Here is a 17,122-nt window from a genome sequence, read left to right on the forward strand (position 1 = left end):
GTGGAGAGGTTGAGGGGAAGGAGGCTTGCTAAAGCAAAGGGAGAGAGGGAGAAACAGGCTTTAGAACAGAGGAACCAACAAGGATGAAGCTGTTATAATCAAAGAGTATCTACTTCTTCTTTGGGAAAAAATAATTCAAGAACTCAGATGTTGGGTTCAGAGGAGTTAGGACAAATGGTTTGTTCAAAATGTATAAAAGTTCCTAAGTAAGCCTTCAATTCAGGGTCAGTGTTCCTGGAATGTTCTGCAATATGTGGCACCACTGCATTTTTTTATTTAATGTGACACAATCCATTGGTGGTCCTTCAGGAAGGAGTGAAGAATGGGATGTTCCTTCTTTCAGTGGTTATATATTATAGCTCAGTAAAGCTCCATGGGAAAAACAAGCCTGAAAGCAGAAGTACTGGCATACCTGCTTTGATCATCAGACCAGACAAAGGCTTTCCTTGTAGAAATCTGATCTGGACAGAAGTATCAGAAACTGTAAAATAAGATATGCTGGATTTCAAGATATATTTTATGCAAGAAAATAAGTACTGATGTAACAGCAGGATCTCTAGGAAGGAATATGTGATCAAACTGGTGTATTCTCTCATGGGCATCTGATTCTAACAAGATTAATAGACCTTATACTGTACTGGCTTATTCATTTTCCCTGTAAGAAGACCCATACTGATATGAAGCACTTATATGTACAACTCTACTGGCAGAGATGTAGTTAGTTATCTGTTGCTTTCTTGTCCACATACTCTGAGGCACTGAAGGCTCAGCTTTGAGTATAGCCATGCATTTATTCTTATGAATAATGCTTCACATTGAAATTACACACTTCAGCAGCAAAGATTTGTTTGTTTTGTAAGTTATTTGTCTGGAAGATGATTTTCAACTTTCCTATACTAATATTGCATCTTTTGTTACATTCACAACCTAAAAGCACTATAGACAGATCATCAGAAACAACCCCTGCCTCACCCACCTCTAATTTTCAGGGATGACCTCTCTTCACTTCAGGCTTTTTCTGCCAATGTTCTTCTTTAAATAATCTTTTAGTGAGTCTTACTTTTTTTCTACTTCAAAAAGTAAATTAAATTTACTGGGGTAGCTATCCCTAATGGAATGATTCTCCTAAAAAAATACACCCAGGTAACACATTTCTGAAAACTGCCATTTGCACTGAGTGAGTAAAATTAGTTATGAAAAGTTTTAAAGTCTCTGAATGCTACATCTGCTGTGAATACTGGGAATTTGTCTTGGCTTATAAGCTGTGACCCCTAACAAGAGTCTTTCTTTTTTATAGCCAATGCAAAAAGAAGATGCCCGATAGCAAAAAAGATTTATTTCCTTCATCTGCTTGGAAATAGCTTGAAACTTTTGTACAACTGGATGAGACATAAGTTACAGGTAGCTTTCTGTGGAGCCCACCACAGGTGCCTGTCCCTCTGTGTTGTTTATAAAAGAAGTGTAATCATTTACTGCATGAGGACTGGCTCATTAAGCATCTAAAATGTAGGTTCAAGTGGTCTGGTCCATAGCCGTGGGAGTTATCAGGAGCCAACTGCTCAAGTGTTTACTCACTTTTTCTGGAAGTTTTACAACTATATATGTTCTTATCAGTAGCTGCCTTAAGTAGCAGAAAGCTAATTTGTAGATGCCCACACGAACCTAATTAATCACAGGAGTGATTGCAGCAGAGCCAAACATAATGGTAAGATAGTTTAAGTGGTAGAAGTTACTGATGTGGGTTGGAGAGATCTGGACTTAGGTCATGCTATGTTCAGAGTCTGTGTATTTGCACATAATTAAATGCTTTCTTTCCTATTTAAACAACAAAAAAAAAAAGTCTTAAAATTTATAATTTAAAAAGAACAAGGGAAAAAGAAGTGTTAAAAACCTGGGAGATAATATTGCATATTTTTAGTCTTTCCATTATTATTATTTCTTTATGACTATCAAAATATGGCTATCTATTTTAAACTATATTCCCCAACAGCTATTTGTACTGTGTACTACATACACAGAGCTGTGTAAGTAATAATAAGCTGCATGTATCTCCAAAATAACCTACTTCAAACTTATATGCAGAGTATCAGCAGCCCTTGAGCTTTTGACATATTGCCAGGACTGCCTGCAGCTCCAGTTGTGCCCTGCTAGTATTTCAAAACAGTTACATGAAAAATAGATGGAAAACTAACCATGGAGATTATTTCAAATTTAAATAAGGTGGTTCATTGAGATAAACTGCAAAATAAAGACCAGGCAGTGTTATAAACATGGAGCATATGACATTAATTACAGCCACAATTAGTGGTCACAAAAGTGATTATTTTTGGGCACACAGGACTATTCCTCACTCCTCCATATCTTTGCCTGCTTGTAGACATGGAACAGCTTCCCCAAGAGGTCACCATAGTGCTTTTTCAGCCTCACTCCAGAATGGGTCTGTTGCTGTGTGAGTTCACTCATATGAAAGCAGGCCTTGATCTACCTGAGAAGCAGGTTTTTCAATAAAATCTCCTTCCTCAGTGGTGATTTGGTCACTGCACTGAATCCCGCTCTGTTAGTCAGCTTTAGGCTCCCCATTTTTCCAGATCACACTATCCAGCATGATTGCCCCATATTTGTTGACCAGTTGGAATACTCAGATTTTGAAAGCATATTATTTACAAAACCTATACTCTCAGTTATATGCTAGTTTCACTATCAGTAGGGAACACGATCTAGAAGCACTAACTGCATCCATAAATCCATAGATGCCTTCCAAGAAGAGGATCAGTATCAGAAAAGACATTTTCCCACACATGGACATGTGGAGAAGGGTTGATATTTGTGAGAGCTGATGTTTTAGTGTGAGACAGCAACGTTACTGCTGGAAGGCCTAGCAAGAAAACATCTCAATTAGCATACATAGCTGGGATGAGATTCATGTAATTAGGAAACCTGCTCATTTTCTGAACTGCTAATCTGCCTTGACCAAGAAACAACATAGCTGAGACCTAGAGGTGGACCCAGACTTCCCTTTGATTTCATTGTGTTGCAGAGCTATAATGAAGGGGAGAACATTACTTGTAGGGCTGTGACTCTTAGAGATATTTTTCTTTTTAAAGGCTGAGTAGCAGATCAAAAAGCAGAGCCATTATATGACCTTCATATTTTTAGCCTTCTCTTTCTATGTTAATGGGACTGCTGCTCTCAAGTGTAAGTCCCTTGGCTGTGACTTGGGCTTATTTTATTTTTAAACCTGCAGTAAAATCTTGGAACAGTTATTGTACACTCACAGTGGGGGTTGTTTGCTTATAGAGACAAGCATTCAGCTTGATGTTCATTCATGGAACTGAATCAAGCAAGTTTTAAGATGAAATTCAATCATTTAAGTCAAAGATCCACAGCAGTAGCAGGAGCACTTGGGATGCTCTGCTTCTACTCACCCCCACAAGTCACAGCCTGAGGCCCAAATATTTTTTACCACTTCTGTCCCAGATCCTGAAATGCAACTCAGACCTCTTACAGGTTATAATTTGCTGGGTTCTGTCCTCATATTGCCACAGCTCTGGATAAAGCTTTCTGCTTTCCAGCAAAGCCATGGGTCAGCTTGGAGGTCACGTAGCGGCAGCTCCCTGACCCTGCTTCTGTAGCACATGTCATCTGTGCATGTTGGGGCATTAGCTGATATGACATTAACACTGACTAGGCTTCTATTACCAATACTGCTTCCTGTTTTGATTTATGCCCCATAAGTGCATGGGACACTAGCCAGAGAGGGGGCTGCAGCTCGCCCAGATCCATGGAGCAGTGAGCCATGGCTCAGCCCGGCCACCGCGCCCACCTGACAGCAGCTTCACTGACTGCTCCCAGGACAGTATTTTAAGATCCTGTATTGAACATGGAAAAACTGCCGAAGATTAGTCGTAACGTGCTCTTTTCAGGACAAACACCTCAATCACAGCAGTCTTCATTCCCCAAAGAACTGTCTACATGGACTGATAGTTTACAAGGTTGCTGCTGTTCTTGGTAACTTGCTTTTATTTGCTTTTCTTCTATCTGCTCTGGAAGTGATCTCGCATATTTGGGATTGATAATGTTTTGTCTAGAAGAAGTAAGTTTCAGGCAAAGGAACGAAATGCAGAATTACTTTCTCCTCTGCTTTCTTGTGACTCTCAACTGACCATATGTGTTATCAGAAATAAAAGTGCAGTGTTACAGTTTTCTATCTGTGGTAGGTATGTCTTAGAATACAGTATGTGGCTGAGGGGCACTGGCCCAGATTTTTTCTAATGAGTGATTTTTTTTTCTCACTAGACTTAAGAGTAGTAATATGGAAATTAATTAGTAAAATAATTTGCTCTTCTTCTGGGATTGTTGGCTGTGATTATTCGTGCTTATTTGAGTGTGTGGAGTTTTGTATTCAGGTTTAGTTTCCTCAAAGTTTTACTGCTGTCCATGTTTGTTGGCTTGTAAAGTGTTTTCTGAGGAGTTTTGTTCCTCATGGGTACCATTCCGCTTTCAGTGGGCAGAAACTTGCACTGCCAGGGATTCTGCTCTTTTTGGTAACAGCTTACTGAAATGCTTTCAACATTATAGTTTGTTGCTGATTAGTGGGGGAGATGCAGCATGAAGTTGCAGAGTGGGATCATTGCAGTGCTTAAGACAGAACAGCAGGCAAAGTAAACTATTACCTATTTCACAAGGAAAGAGAAAAACTGCCAGACTTTGCAGAGATCAAGTTCCAGTTTTCTGTTTTGTCCTGTAATAATAATAATAAAAAAGATGTTAAAGATGCATAGAGAATTAGAGGAACAGTTTGGGTGTTCGTAGAAAAGGAATTTTTCTTTTTTTTTTCCCCAAAAATACAACAGAAGTTTGCAAGATACTTCTACTTTGCTACGGAAAGAAAGTGTGAGAAGTGTGTAACAAGGAAACATTTTCATTTTCAAACTCCAGCTTTACGGAGCACCTGAATACTAAACCTGCTGCCTCTGTTCCCCCCTGCACCTCCCTGGTGACAGGGAGGTGGCACTGCATGGTCAGGGTATCACCCTGGGGGGCCCAGTGGGGCACTGGTGGCTGAAGCTGGTCTCAACCTGCTGTCACAGCCAAGCGGGCTCTCACCTCTGGTCTCCTTCCATCCCCCATCTTGCTGTTGTTGCACAGAACCTGCATGAGCCCACACTCACCACCATGAGGATGCTTCAGCCCAGACCTAAAGCCTTGTCACCACTGCCAGCCAGAACATCCCTAGTTCAGTTCTCCTACACCGTAGAAGCTGTAAACATAATAGATTTGTGGTTACAGAGGGGTCAAATCCAACAAGTTTTATCTTGATAGATCAGAACAGCTGGGGAGCATGAAGCCAGTGTACAGAACTGTGCTTCTTGCCACTACTAATGGGATCCAGACAGAGATACTGGTGAGTTTTACCCAGTTGTGTGGAGTCTCAGCGTAGTTTAAAAAAAAAACCAAAACAAGTCCTGGCGACTGACAGTTTAATTGAAATTCCTCCATTCAACCCACAAAACCATTTTTCCTTTCCCACTTCTCCCTTACATCTCCCACCAACTTGTTTGGTGGTTTCTCAGCTCCCTTCATCCCTTTGCAGAGGCAGGGAATGACCATGGTGCCCATTAAGCTTTACTTACAGTTCTAATTTTTAAATTTATGATCCCTGAGGATTTTCAAACTCTTTCCTGAACTCTCAAAAAGGCAAACCAGTGCTTCCGTGTCACTGGTGTCAAGTGCTGAAAAAATGCAAATATCTTTTCTCCTGAACACAGCATTATGGACACTGTAATCAGTGTTTGCAAATTGTACATGTTGTAATGCTTGGCCATGTCTAGATGTATGAAGATAAAACCATATTCTGTCATTGTTACAGATGGCTTTTCCCTCACAGACATATCTCTCCTGCACATAGTCTTTCCTGAGCAGATAGGAAAGGCTTTTATAAGACACCCCTCCTCCAAAAATGTCCCTGAGGCTGTAGGACTTGCCGTGCCATAGGTCACTTTGGTGTTCCAGTAAGAGGACATGGGGCTGTAGGAGACCTTACGCAGCTCAGCCTACCATGGGCATCACTGAGGCTGCTGTAAACTGAGCCATAGGGAAGGAGATCTGGACCACCTCCAGGACTACTTCTCTGGATAGAAACTGTCTCTTGTCTCCAGTTTTGTGGAGATGTTTCAGCTGGCATTGGTGAAGGATGTGCTGTAGCTTCTGTACACAACACATGGTTTCAACTTGACTTTCAGATTATCTGAGATAAGGAATTGGGGAATAAGACAGACTAACTTGTTCAACAGCATCACTCCAAAACAGAGTGTCTGCAAATGCTAAATACTCTATCTGGAAAAAATCTCCATGGAAGTCCCTCTGGTTTCATTATGTAGTTATCCTTATTGATTGGTTTGACTGACATAATTTGCTTTGGAGGAAACTATCAATTTTCAAACATCAGAGTTTGCCAATAATGTTGAGAGCAGAGGCATAAAGTGTAATTAGGGACAGTGCAAGTGCAAAGAAGGTTCTAGGTGCTGAGTGCATCCTTCAGTGACTGTGGCAGTGATGGCAATGTAGGCAAATGCAAAACATGTCTGTGGGCAAAGGATCAAAATAGAGAAAATTCATTATGAGGCAGACTGATGCCAGAAACCATTAAGTACCTTTAAAATAAATTAAAGAGGGACTTAGGGTTTTGTAGGTAAAGCCTTGAAGCTATTATCCCAATTAGTCATACCAGGCTATAGAGGAGAAACAGGCTATGGGATGTGTCACCAGTGCCAGTGTAGCCAAGGAAGGGGTGTTGTCAGTCTGCAAACCACTCACCTCAGCACAGCTGGAGTCCAGGGTCAAGATTAGTTTAAAAAAATATAATTTATTTTCTAAGCCACTGCCTTGGAAAGGATGCATTTTAGATATAATCAAGATGTAGGTGTGTTATAGATCAGTGCTGAGCAGTTACATTTTTATTGGAGTGTGCAGCTGTTTTCTAGTTGCCGCACAGCAAGGTTTCATGCGATGCTGCTTGCACTGGCAAGCAGGGAGGTTTGGTTGGTTCATGGCTGCGTTTAAGTGAGCAAGTCAGCAAGGTTTTGCCAGGTAAGACTGCTGATTTGCAGTTTCACCTCTCCTAAAGTGAATTCCAGGCAATTCCATGGGCTCCAGTGGTGAGAAGGATGCAGTTACTGATGCCCTGAGAATGACTCCGGTGGGAGCAGATGTCTGGTGTGATAAGAGGGGGGTCCTTTGTTACATTTGACACTGGTACAAAACCAGTCTAGCAGTGTGTCTGATGTTTGGCTCTTGGGACCTGTATTAAGGTTTGTGAAGTGGAAAGATTCAGAACAATGCAATATTTTTGGGAAGTTGTACAGGAGTTGCTCATCTGATGAGACAGTCACCAGCCAAATATAGTAATACTAAAAAAAAATAAATTTAAAAAAAAAATAGTGCAAACCAGGGACAGCTGCCTTCCTGCAAGAGAGTAAACTGGAATATGTAGCTAAAATAGACCTTGAAAAGCTAGTACAGAATGAAGGTATCAGTCTAACAAGTTTCTATAAAGACAAATATAAAAGTTGCTATTATAAAACATGCTGGGGTTGTTAGGAAAACATTTAGAATAGATTTGGCTCAAGCCTTTGAAAAGAGATGTTTTTCTTCTATATTTCAGCAACACAGTGGCTTTATTAGCATTTTCTCTTTTTATTGCTGCTGGTACCTGTTTACTGTTACTAAATCTACTTGCCTTGGAGCACTTAGTACCATGTTGCTCTCTGTGGAGCACTTAGACTTCAGCTGTAAATTGTCTTCTCACCCTTTCTGACAATGGCCACCCTGCAGCTCAGGGTCTCACCACCCCCACCCCCCTGCCTCACACAGCCGTATCACAAATTACACAAGGGGCTCATTCAGTGTCTTGGGGAATTATGCAAATTAAAGGGGATATTCCCCTCCCCATGCACCACAATTTCCATATGTGTAACTACCTTTAGGTATAATGAGACCAGCACTCATAAATCCCTGAGATGAAATTATACCCCTAAGTGGGTTCTAACAAAAGGCTGCTCGAAAGTTTTGATTAGCATCCCCTTAAAAGTAGAACATTAAAAGAAAGATTAAGCAAAAAAATATTCTCTCTTTCTGAACAAATTCTCATTAATCAGTACATTAGGGGTTCATTCCTGCAAACCTGTGTTTCTAATGAAGTGTTCAGTTCAGTAAACACTCAAAAAATGTGAATATAAAGCACTGTTCTTGTTAGTATGTAATTGCCCGAACCTGATCTGCTGCATAACTGGATCCCAAATTGTGAATGTATTTCAAATGTAGGCTTGTAATAAATTGGTGTTTTCAGAACTATGGAGAAAACACATTTAATACACATTATATGTGTAGCAAAGGATTATAAACCCCTCACTTTTTGTCCCAACTCTGAGTCACTCCAGCACAGCAGTACCCCTCCAGGAATCAAATTGCTTTAGTCAGGCTCTCGTTGGCTCCTGATCACAGAAGTAGTTATGGATTTTAGTGACAGAATTTCTTAAGTTGATATACACTTGTCTGTTCTTTTTCTACTGTTCTTTATTAGCCTATGGATGGTATTTTTCCCAATGTGGCATGTGCTGAAAGTGTTTATTATTTAATAAGAAAGCAGTAATAATAATAGTAAAATAAACACATGACTTCACAAAAGATAAAGGTAATAATACATTGCTGGGTAGAAGAATGTATCTATCAGTTGCTGGCCTTTTCTTTCTTCATGCTATTTAATAATTTATCAAACCATCCTGGCCCTTAATTGATCACAAGGGCCACCAAGTGCTTTAGCAGTCTGTTACATTCTATCAAACAAGATGTGTTTTTCCTATGAAGCAGAATGAAATCATCCCCCAAAAATCAATCAGCACCAGCATATTTTTGATGAGTGGGTGCAGTTCACTTAGGGCCAGATTCTGCACCTGGACTCACTTTGAAGGGAACTTGTGTGGGTGTTTCAGTTGCTTTTAACTGGCTACTTGCTTGATTAGAAAATGCATAAATTCATAGTTGTACATTTGTGTTCATGTTTTAGAAATCATTGTTACCAGCTCCAGATATTTCTTTACTCCCAACAGTTGTTTTCATTTTTAAAAAATCTATTTTGGTTATAAAACAGGAAGAAACAAAACAAAACCAAAAAAACCACCAAAAACACCCAACAAACAACAAAACAAAATCCTCAAAAAACAAAACAACACCAAACAAAAAGAAACTTTGTTTTCTTCCTACCACTAGTTTAGTTCTCCACAAAATTTTAAGGCTTGCATTTCAGAGTCCTGAAAGGGGTTGCTCAAATATTCTTCCAGTAACTAAAAATAAACCTCTATTTCACTCACTCTATCATTCAAGGAAAATGTTTTTCATTTTTACATGTGTTTACCGGTAAGGATGAAAAAGATTCTTTAAACTTCAAAGAGATGTAGGACAAAGGAAGGTTCCTAGTTCTGAAAATGTGGTCTGAAACCTGCAGCTCCAGCAGCTGTAAAATGCACTGGGTGTCTATATATACTCAGTGAATACAAGTTTTTTGATTTCTTTGAATTTGGGTCTTGCCAGCTACCTGCCCAGCTGTACTGCAGCCTCTCTTGCTCCCCAGATGCTGGGGAGAGGCATGTGGCTTTCTCTTTGCAGGAGGACCTTGGTTCTGCAGTTGTCCTGTAGACCTGTAGTACAAGGAATTTACTAAAAAGGCAGGCTCTTTGTAGCCATCAAGAAATGTCTCTTGTCCCAGCACTCTTGCATTTGACTCGTGCAGTCTTATATGCAACAGGAGAGTGGGGGTACCTCTGTATACAATTAATCTCCAGCTTCACAGAGAGGATTTACTTCCGGGAAGAAGATAAGATCTCTGTCAAAGGGATTGCTTTAAGTGACAATTATAAAAAATGTAACTACCAGAGCCTCTCCATTTTGAAAAAAAAAATAAATAAATAAAAAAATAAAAATCTTCCACCTCCTCTCAGAACAGGTCTCTGATGCTCCATGGGATGAACAGGCTGCAGGCTCTGATTTGGCTGGAATTCAGCAAGGGAGGTGTATTCCTACATAGTCCTGTTTGCATCATTCCCTGCTTCCTAACACCAGGCGGAACCGTGTGTTGCCTGTGGGTTTATGGATCACCCTTTGAGATAATAGAGCCTGGGTGGAGAATGTAGGTCCCCAGCTCTTTTTCCTAAGAGAAAAGACTGTTCCTAGGACTAGGTACTTCATTTTTAACTAATGCAGGATCTAATTTGACAGTGTCTGTTGCTGACTTAAATTTATTATCTACTAGTCAGGAATTATTACTTTCTCAAATGTTGCAGTGGGATTTGGTTATTTACAGCTTTATTTTTTTGGTATTTCATCAATATTTTATATTTAGTTGTTTGCAGTCACTCATGCATAACTTTGAAGATGAAAGCATATTGCAGAGAATCAGTTTAGTGGCAACACAACCAAAACGTGGTCATTCATTTTTCACATTCATTTAACATTGACCCTCTCCTTTAATATTGTATTAAGTTAGTATAGTAAATAGGAAATGGTAGACTACCTGCGACCTGGTTCAGTGCTGGGAAGTCTTTTGAGACTTGCCCTCAATGATGGATTTACCAAAGACCTTGACATGCATATGAGCAGCTTGTATTAAAAAGTTCTGGTTTAGGAAACTGTTTTCTAAGAAGGGTACATAAGGAGGATTTACCATGTTTCAATATTATGTAGTAACCATGTGTAAGTCAGGACTATTAGACATCCACATTTCTAAGACTTAGAAAGCAGAAGAGTATGGGAATAATATTGTACTTATCTGCACCATTAGATGCTTGCCAAGCTCTGCCAGTAGAAAAGGTCATCTTTTGGCTTTGAGAGACCCAGCTGGGACAATAGTTCCTATATTCAGTTTGTCTCTTAAAATCTACTTCTTCACATACAAGTTCTTTGATTTGCTGACTATAGACATTGAATCGAACTAAGCACATTTTTAAAAATGTACACAGTAAAACCAGCTGCTAAGTTAAATCTTAAGTGGGACTGAGCATGTCTAGTTCCTCTCCTAGCAGTGCTATTGGTAGGTACAAAGCATGTCTGGGATTTGAATAGTGGTACTGGGACTCCTAAGGCCTCAGAAATTGTAGGGGAGGGAGAAGCTATAAAGTGCAGATGTTTAAAATGCATCAGTATCTTAGAATTTTGCCTTAAGATTATTCAAGGCTAACTCTGAATGTAAATAGTTGCACTGGTCTGCAGGACACACCAGAAGATGCCCACAGAGCAGTGCTGCCCCGAGCCAAGGGCATTAAAAGAAGGCTCAGTCTTTGAAGCTCTATGAGGTATGTACAGGATATAGTTTTGTTCTGAGAGCTGCTATATAATCTTGTATTCAGTTTATTTTCTGTAGCTGAATGTTGTTTCATATCTGTCCTTGGATTTGTTATGGAGCAAACATTCAGTCTGGGAAGCAGCTTATCAGGTTGGCGAGGAAATGGAGAAGGGAGGAGCTGCCTTCCACAGCAAGGGACTGCAAAAAGATTGGAAGCACGAGGGAAATACTGTTCCTTATTCTTAATTTAATTATTACTTAATTTCAATTGCATTGCTCCATTTTGGGCATTTTTAGGATTTTTATTTTCACCTTTTCATCATGAAGCTTTCAGCTTTAAGCATCAAAAAGCTTTTTAAACAACCACTCTGTTATTCACTGAAGTTTCAATACTTAATTTTTGTGAAATGCTCTGAAGACTCTGAACTCCAAAAGGGAGTTGATGTATCCAGTAAAGGTCCAGCAGATGCAGAGAGGTTGTTTTTACTGTAAAAATGATCACAATAAACTAATAAAATATAAAGAGAAAATGTTGATAAAACTATAAATTCAGAGTTTTGAATATTTTCTATGGAGTTTGTTGACTTTTTTCTGCAAAAAAAAATAATAATTAGTTGTTTTTTCATTGTTTAGAATTTATTCTCATCACTGCAAAGTTGTTCTTTTTTTAAAACTGTAAATCAAAGGAAAAAGAAATTCTCCACAGATGTTGTATGTGTTTGATGTATTAGACACATTTTTGCAGTCTACTGCCTGAAACCCGGGGAATTCATTAACTCACAAGTTGCTGCCAAGGAGGGAAGCAATCATATTTCCCAAGCTGGTGAGCCTGTCCCCCAGCTGGGGGATATGGTAGGGCAGGCTTTGTCCTCTTTTGTATTTGGCTGGCTCTGGAGAAAGGGGGATTTCTTCAAACTGAGTAGTTGTTCCTGTTTCTCCCCAGACAGCATCTGTTATTTAATTAACCTGCTAAAGTCTATAGCTGGGTCATTTTCCCATTGTGCAGTCAGAGATGATGACAGACGAGAGCTGATGCTCCACGTCAGTCCCAGAGACCCTGTCCCATGTGAGCGAGGTCACTGGTGTTAATGCCACCCCTCTCAATTAGCCAAGGAATGCAAATAAAGACTTAAGATGGCAGTACAGCGTGGCAAGAGATGGCCAAACCTCATCTGCATCCAGAGTCTTGAAATAAATAAGAGTCGGTAAAATACCATCACCCTGGGTGTCCCTGCTGCTGCTATTCAGAAAAGGTCCCCAGGGTATCCTGAGTCTTCTCTGTGGCCATCATGACCCAATGGGCTTTAGCATTAGTGACGAATTTCAGCTGAAGGTTGTAACTGTGAGAATGATGGAAGACCTTATGTGTATGCTTCAGCAGAGAACTAATTGAAACATGTTGAGTAAGAAGGTTGTGGTGATTTATAAAAGATACAAGCATCACTGCCCTCACCCACTGCTGCCTGTCATGCTGGGGACAGATTACTTAAACTCCTTGTGGCTTAATTTCTCCGCCCCAAAACTAAAGCTGATTTGGAATTGAATATAACCTATATGATGCTGACCTGTGTTCCTCACCAGTGCCTGAACAGGATGTTGCTTTTGATCCATTAAATGCGAAATGGTGTTCATGTGACACCCCCTCCCAGTCCCATGCTGCTGGCCTGGCAGTCCCTGGAGAGGCACCAGCTGGAGCAGCGGGTTTGTATCAGAGAGGATTTGTTCCCCTCCTTGGTGGAAACCCTTCCTTTGCAAGCTCCTTCCACCTCTGGATCAGTGAGGGGTTAAGATATATTGTTGGTTTCACATTCACATTTCAGAAGAATTGCCATTCTGAGAATTACCACAGTCTGAGAGGCAGAAGTAGTTTTTTTCCCCTCTGTTGTTATTTGAATTGCAACAAGTAAATGTAAAAAATACCAGCCATTACAAACTTTCTGGGATACAGTCACCTAACAGCTAACAGTGACCTTGATGAGCTCAGAGGTACCTGCTAACGTTTGCTTTCCTTTTGATCCTATTAATAACATTTCAGCTCGTGTCACTATTTTCTGAACTGAAGGTTCAATATTTGAGGTAACCTGGAACAAGGCATTTCCTTAAGATAAGTGCATTCAAAAGAATAGTTTCAACATTTACTGTTCAATATACTAGGATTAAAGGTGTAGTAATCCACTCAAGTAAGATGGCCTTACTTTAAGCTAAAGGATGTTAAACAAACAACCAAGTTTGCACTAATTTGTAGGCAACTACAGAAGAGCTCTGAAGGGGGAAGACTGCTGTCTGATACAGGGTTTTTGTTAAAAAATACAGTTATTCTGCCTAATGATGAACCACGGTGAAGTCCAGGGGGAGGGATTAGTAGATGACATTTACATTCATCCATGTATTAGAGGCTGATTAAAAAAAAAATCAAAGGAAGGTATACTGGTAAAAGTGCTGAAGGGAGCTGCTCTTTTTTCAGATCAGAAGAAGAGTTCATGAGTCCAAAGTTCATCTGCTTTTTTTTCCAAATACATGTGCCTGTGTACTAAAAGATAACACCTTTCTTCAGATGCTCCATTTTGCTTATTAAAACATGGCATTTTTTCCTTAGTTTTATTTTCTTTTAGATCTGTAATGGTTGCAAATCAGGTAATGCAATAACATTGATTTACAGTAGCTGCAATCCAGCTCCTTCTTTAAAAATGGAAATTATTCCTCTGATATTGGTGTAATGAAGAATAACAACAGCAAGTACATGGAGCCTTATAGTAAATACAAAGTCAGCCTTGGCTCAAGCAAAGACCAGGTCTGTTGCTTTCATTGGCATTAATTCTAATTACTCAGTTGCATACCCATGGGGTTTTTTTTAATTCCGTGTTGCCATGATGGAACACATGGCAGATCTATTTCTCAGTCTGTTAGCACCTTGTAATGAGCCATTAACATGTGTTACTGTTTATCTCCCCCATGTCTTTCTCGTAGGAATCATGTCTGACCACCAGTTTGGAAACCAGTTTATGTGCAGTGTGGTTGCATCCCACGTGAGCCACCTCCCGACCACAAACCTCAGCTTTGTTTGGATCGCTCCACCTGCGGGGACGGGCTGCGTCAACTTCATGTACGTATCCGTTCGATGCCTGTGAGAAATAATCACTTTGGAGATAATGAAATGATCTAACCTGCCTGCCCCAGAACCTTATGGATCAAGGAGTTAAGTCCAGCACAGCGTAGACTTTAATAAGAACTAAGACTACTGAGTTCTTCCTGGCTGAAGAGTTTCTGTGTATATTAGGACTTTCTATTTCAAAACACAGAAGTGGGGGGTGTTTGTAATGTAGCATGCCCTTGGAGAAATAATGTGCAAGTGTGTCAAGCCTTTCAATAGAAATGGATTCCTCTTAGTTCTTAATCCTACTCTTGATCCTTTAAGCATAGACCACGTTTGCACTTACCTATTTTTTATCTGTTGCTTTTAATAAGAGTTAAAACATCACAAAGACACGTTATTCAGATTGTAACCATCCCCATGAAGTGCAAGTATTCAAGTGTAGTCATACTCAAGTATTTACTGTTCCTAGTAATAAACACTGATAACTTCTGCTAAATTCAGCTAGAATTACAAACTGGAAAAAAAACAAGAAGTCATTATTACAAGTTTTTTTTATAATTTGTTTCAAAGACCTAAGTTGTCATTTGATGATTTAGTACCATATAAACTGCCAACAATATACACAGCTTAACATGAATTATTAGAATACCTACTATTATATTCTACCTTGAAGTAATTTCTAATTATTTATCCTAAACATTTGGTAGATCATATTTGAGAGAGAAAATACACCTGGAGTAGACTTGAAAGTAGAAAATATTTCAAGTTTGACCCATTCATAGAAAAAAAAAGTCAGACTGCTCCCTAATAAGATAAGTTAAAGGTTGCAACATTACAGTATGTCAGGCTTTTTCTATGCTCCTGTGACTGTACTGTTGGTCAAAACAAATCCTCCTTGGAGTATTATTCCCTTTCTATTTATACTGGTAACCTGCAGGTAAGTGCCCCACATAATCACCTCGTTTAACTGTTTAACATGTAAAAAGTGAGTGACTTTGAGAACATAAATTGCTGATGACGAACACAGTACCTGTTGATAGCTTGATCTGTGTCTCAATTGTACAAGCCATAATGTGCATTAGGACCTCTTCACAAATGGTGGTGTTTGTAATGCATTAGTAAATAAATCCTGAGCCATGCTGAAGTGCAGAACATACAGAGCAGAAACCTTGCCTGTGCAATCTGCAGGATGTACCTATGTGTGTCAGCAGTCTGGGGGCAGAGACACCAAAACTGTCTGTCTTTGCTGTCCCTGAAACTGGCAGGGCTGAGTGGTCGGCCCAGCGGTGCCGTCGCTCCCAGGGTCCGTGTCCTGGGCATCTGTCAGTCTCAGTGGCTTTACTGACTGCCTCACCCCGTGGCATAGGCATCCTCCATAGGTGAGGCTTGTTTGTCTTTGAGGATGGGCAAAACTATGCAGTTTTTATCAGTTTGGTGTCTCATAGGACAAATTCAGACCAGAGTGGAAAGGTTCAGCTTCTCCAAAGCAGGTGTTTACTCCAGGACCACTCTTGGCTGCAGGACTTTTAGGGAAATGTGATCATCAGTTGAAGGAAATAAAGGGAAGAGGAGTATCTTTTACTTTTAATCCTCATCATCTTTCGTTCAGCTGCCCACATCTTCTTGCCTCAGCTGTTTTTATCCCTGCCCACCAAATCACAAGGTGCAGTAAACAAAGCTATTTTTTGGGTGCAGTGTTAGTCTGCCTGCTTTACCCAATTCTCTGGCTTCAGGATTTCCAGAGAGTTGGCTCTACCTTGTACATCTCCATTTGCTCCTCTGTATCAAATAATTACCTTAATTAAGTTTTTTTAACACTTGAGACTACCAGTCTAGCTTAAATGTAATACAAATCAAATTTGCTGAAATTTAAGTTTAATAGAAATTTAAAATATTTACAAAAGAGCTGAATTTATAGGCTGTCAATATTGCAACAGAAATAAGAGCTTCCTACAGTGTTATAAATATGTCTGTAATTCAAATCAGCTCATTAGTCTTTGACCTCTCTGGTGACAGATAATGAGGTTACTAATTAGCACCTGCTTTGTTGGTGCGATTTCTGCAGTGTAGATACCTCTCCATGGTCACTTCTCAGGATGAACTGGACAAAGGTCACCAGGTAGATCTCCAGCATGACATTGCACAGCTAGTTCATACTGTTGACCCACTCATGTTTCCACTGGGAGCATGGACATGGCACAGGGAAGTCATGACCCAATAGATGTAATGGGCAAAGTTTCCTTTCACTTCACCCGTGTTTTTCGGTGGGCTCTTCCAGAACTCAGTCCTGAAAAAGATGGAACCCATAGGAAACAAGTTTGTGTGGTCATTCTGCTCAGTCCATCCCCCCCTGCAACTCTTGTACCCATTGACAACAAAAAAAAAACACAAACAAAACTCGACAAAGGGTTTGGGGTGTCAAGATGCAAAGTTTCATAACCATCAGCATCCATCTAGAGCATTTATACCAGTAAATTTGGGCATTCCCAGCAACAGTCCTGCCTGCTGCAACTTGAGTTGTCTGTAATAAAATAAATTTGGAATAAATCTGGCAGTTTCTAGCTACCACTATGCACTAGCTTAGTTTCTAGCTACTTCTAGCACTATGCATTTCCCAGGCATGACTAAGGAGGATGGCTCCTGCCCACATTTAGTTTACTAGCACAGCCAGCCATGGACACCCAAAGAATTCC

The 17,122-nt window shown here is 40.0% G+C and overlaps 1 protein-coding gene across 1 annotated transcript in view; it reads left to right on the forward strand.

The window, feature by feature from the left end:
- RELN (reelin) overlaps positions 1–17,122 on the forward strand; it is a 257,122-nt gene that overhangs the window by 32,207 nt on the left and 207,793 nt on the right. Inside the window, exon 4 of the mRNA XM_010004142.1 lies at positions 14,303–14,438. Within this exon, the coding sequence (XP_010002444.1) occupies positions 14,303–14,438 (136 nt within the window). The remainder of the gene's footprint in view (positions 1–14,302; positions 14,439–17,122) is intronic.

The sequence above is a fragment of the Chaetura pelagica genome, unplaced genomic scaffold (assembly GCF_000747805.2).
Source record: "Chaetura pelagica isolate M959 unplaced genomic scaffold, ChaPel_1.0 scaffold141, whole genome shotgun sequence".
Lineage (NCBI taxonomy): Eukaryota > Metazoa > Chordata > Aves > Apodiformes > Apodidae > Chaetura > Chaetura pelagica.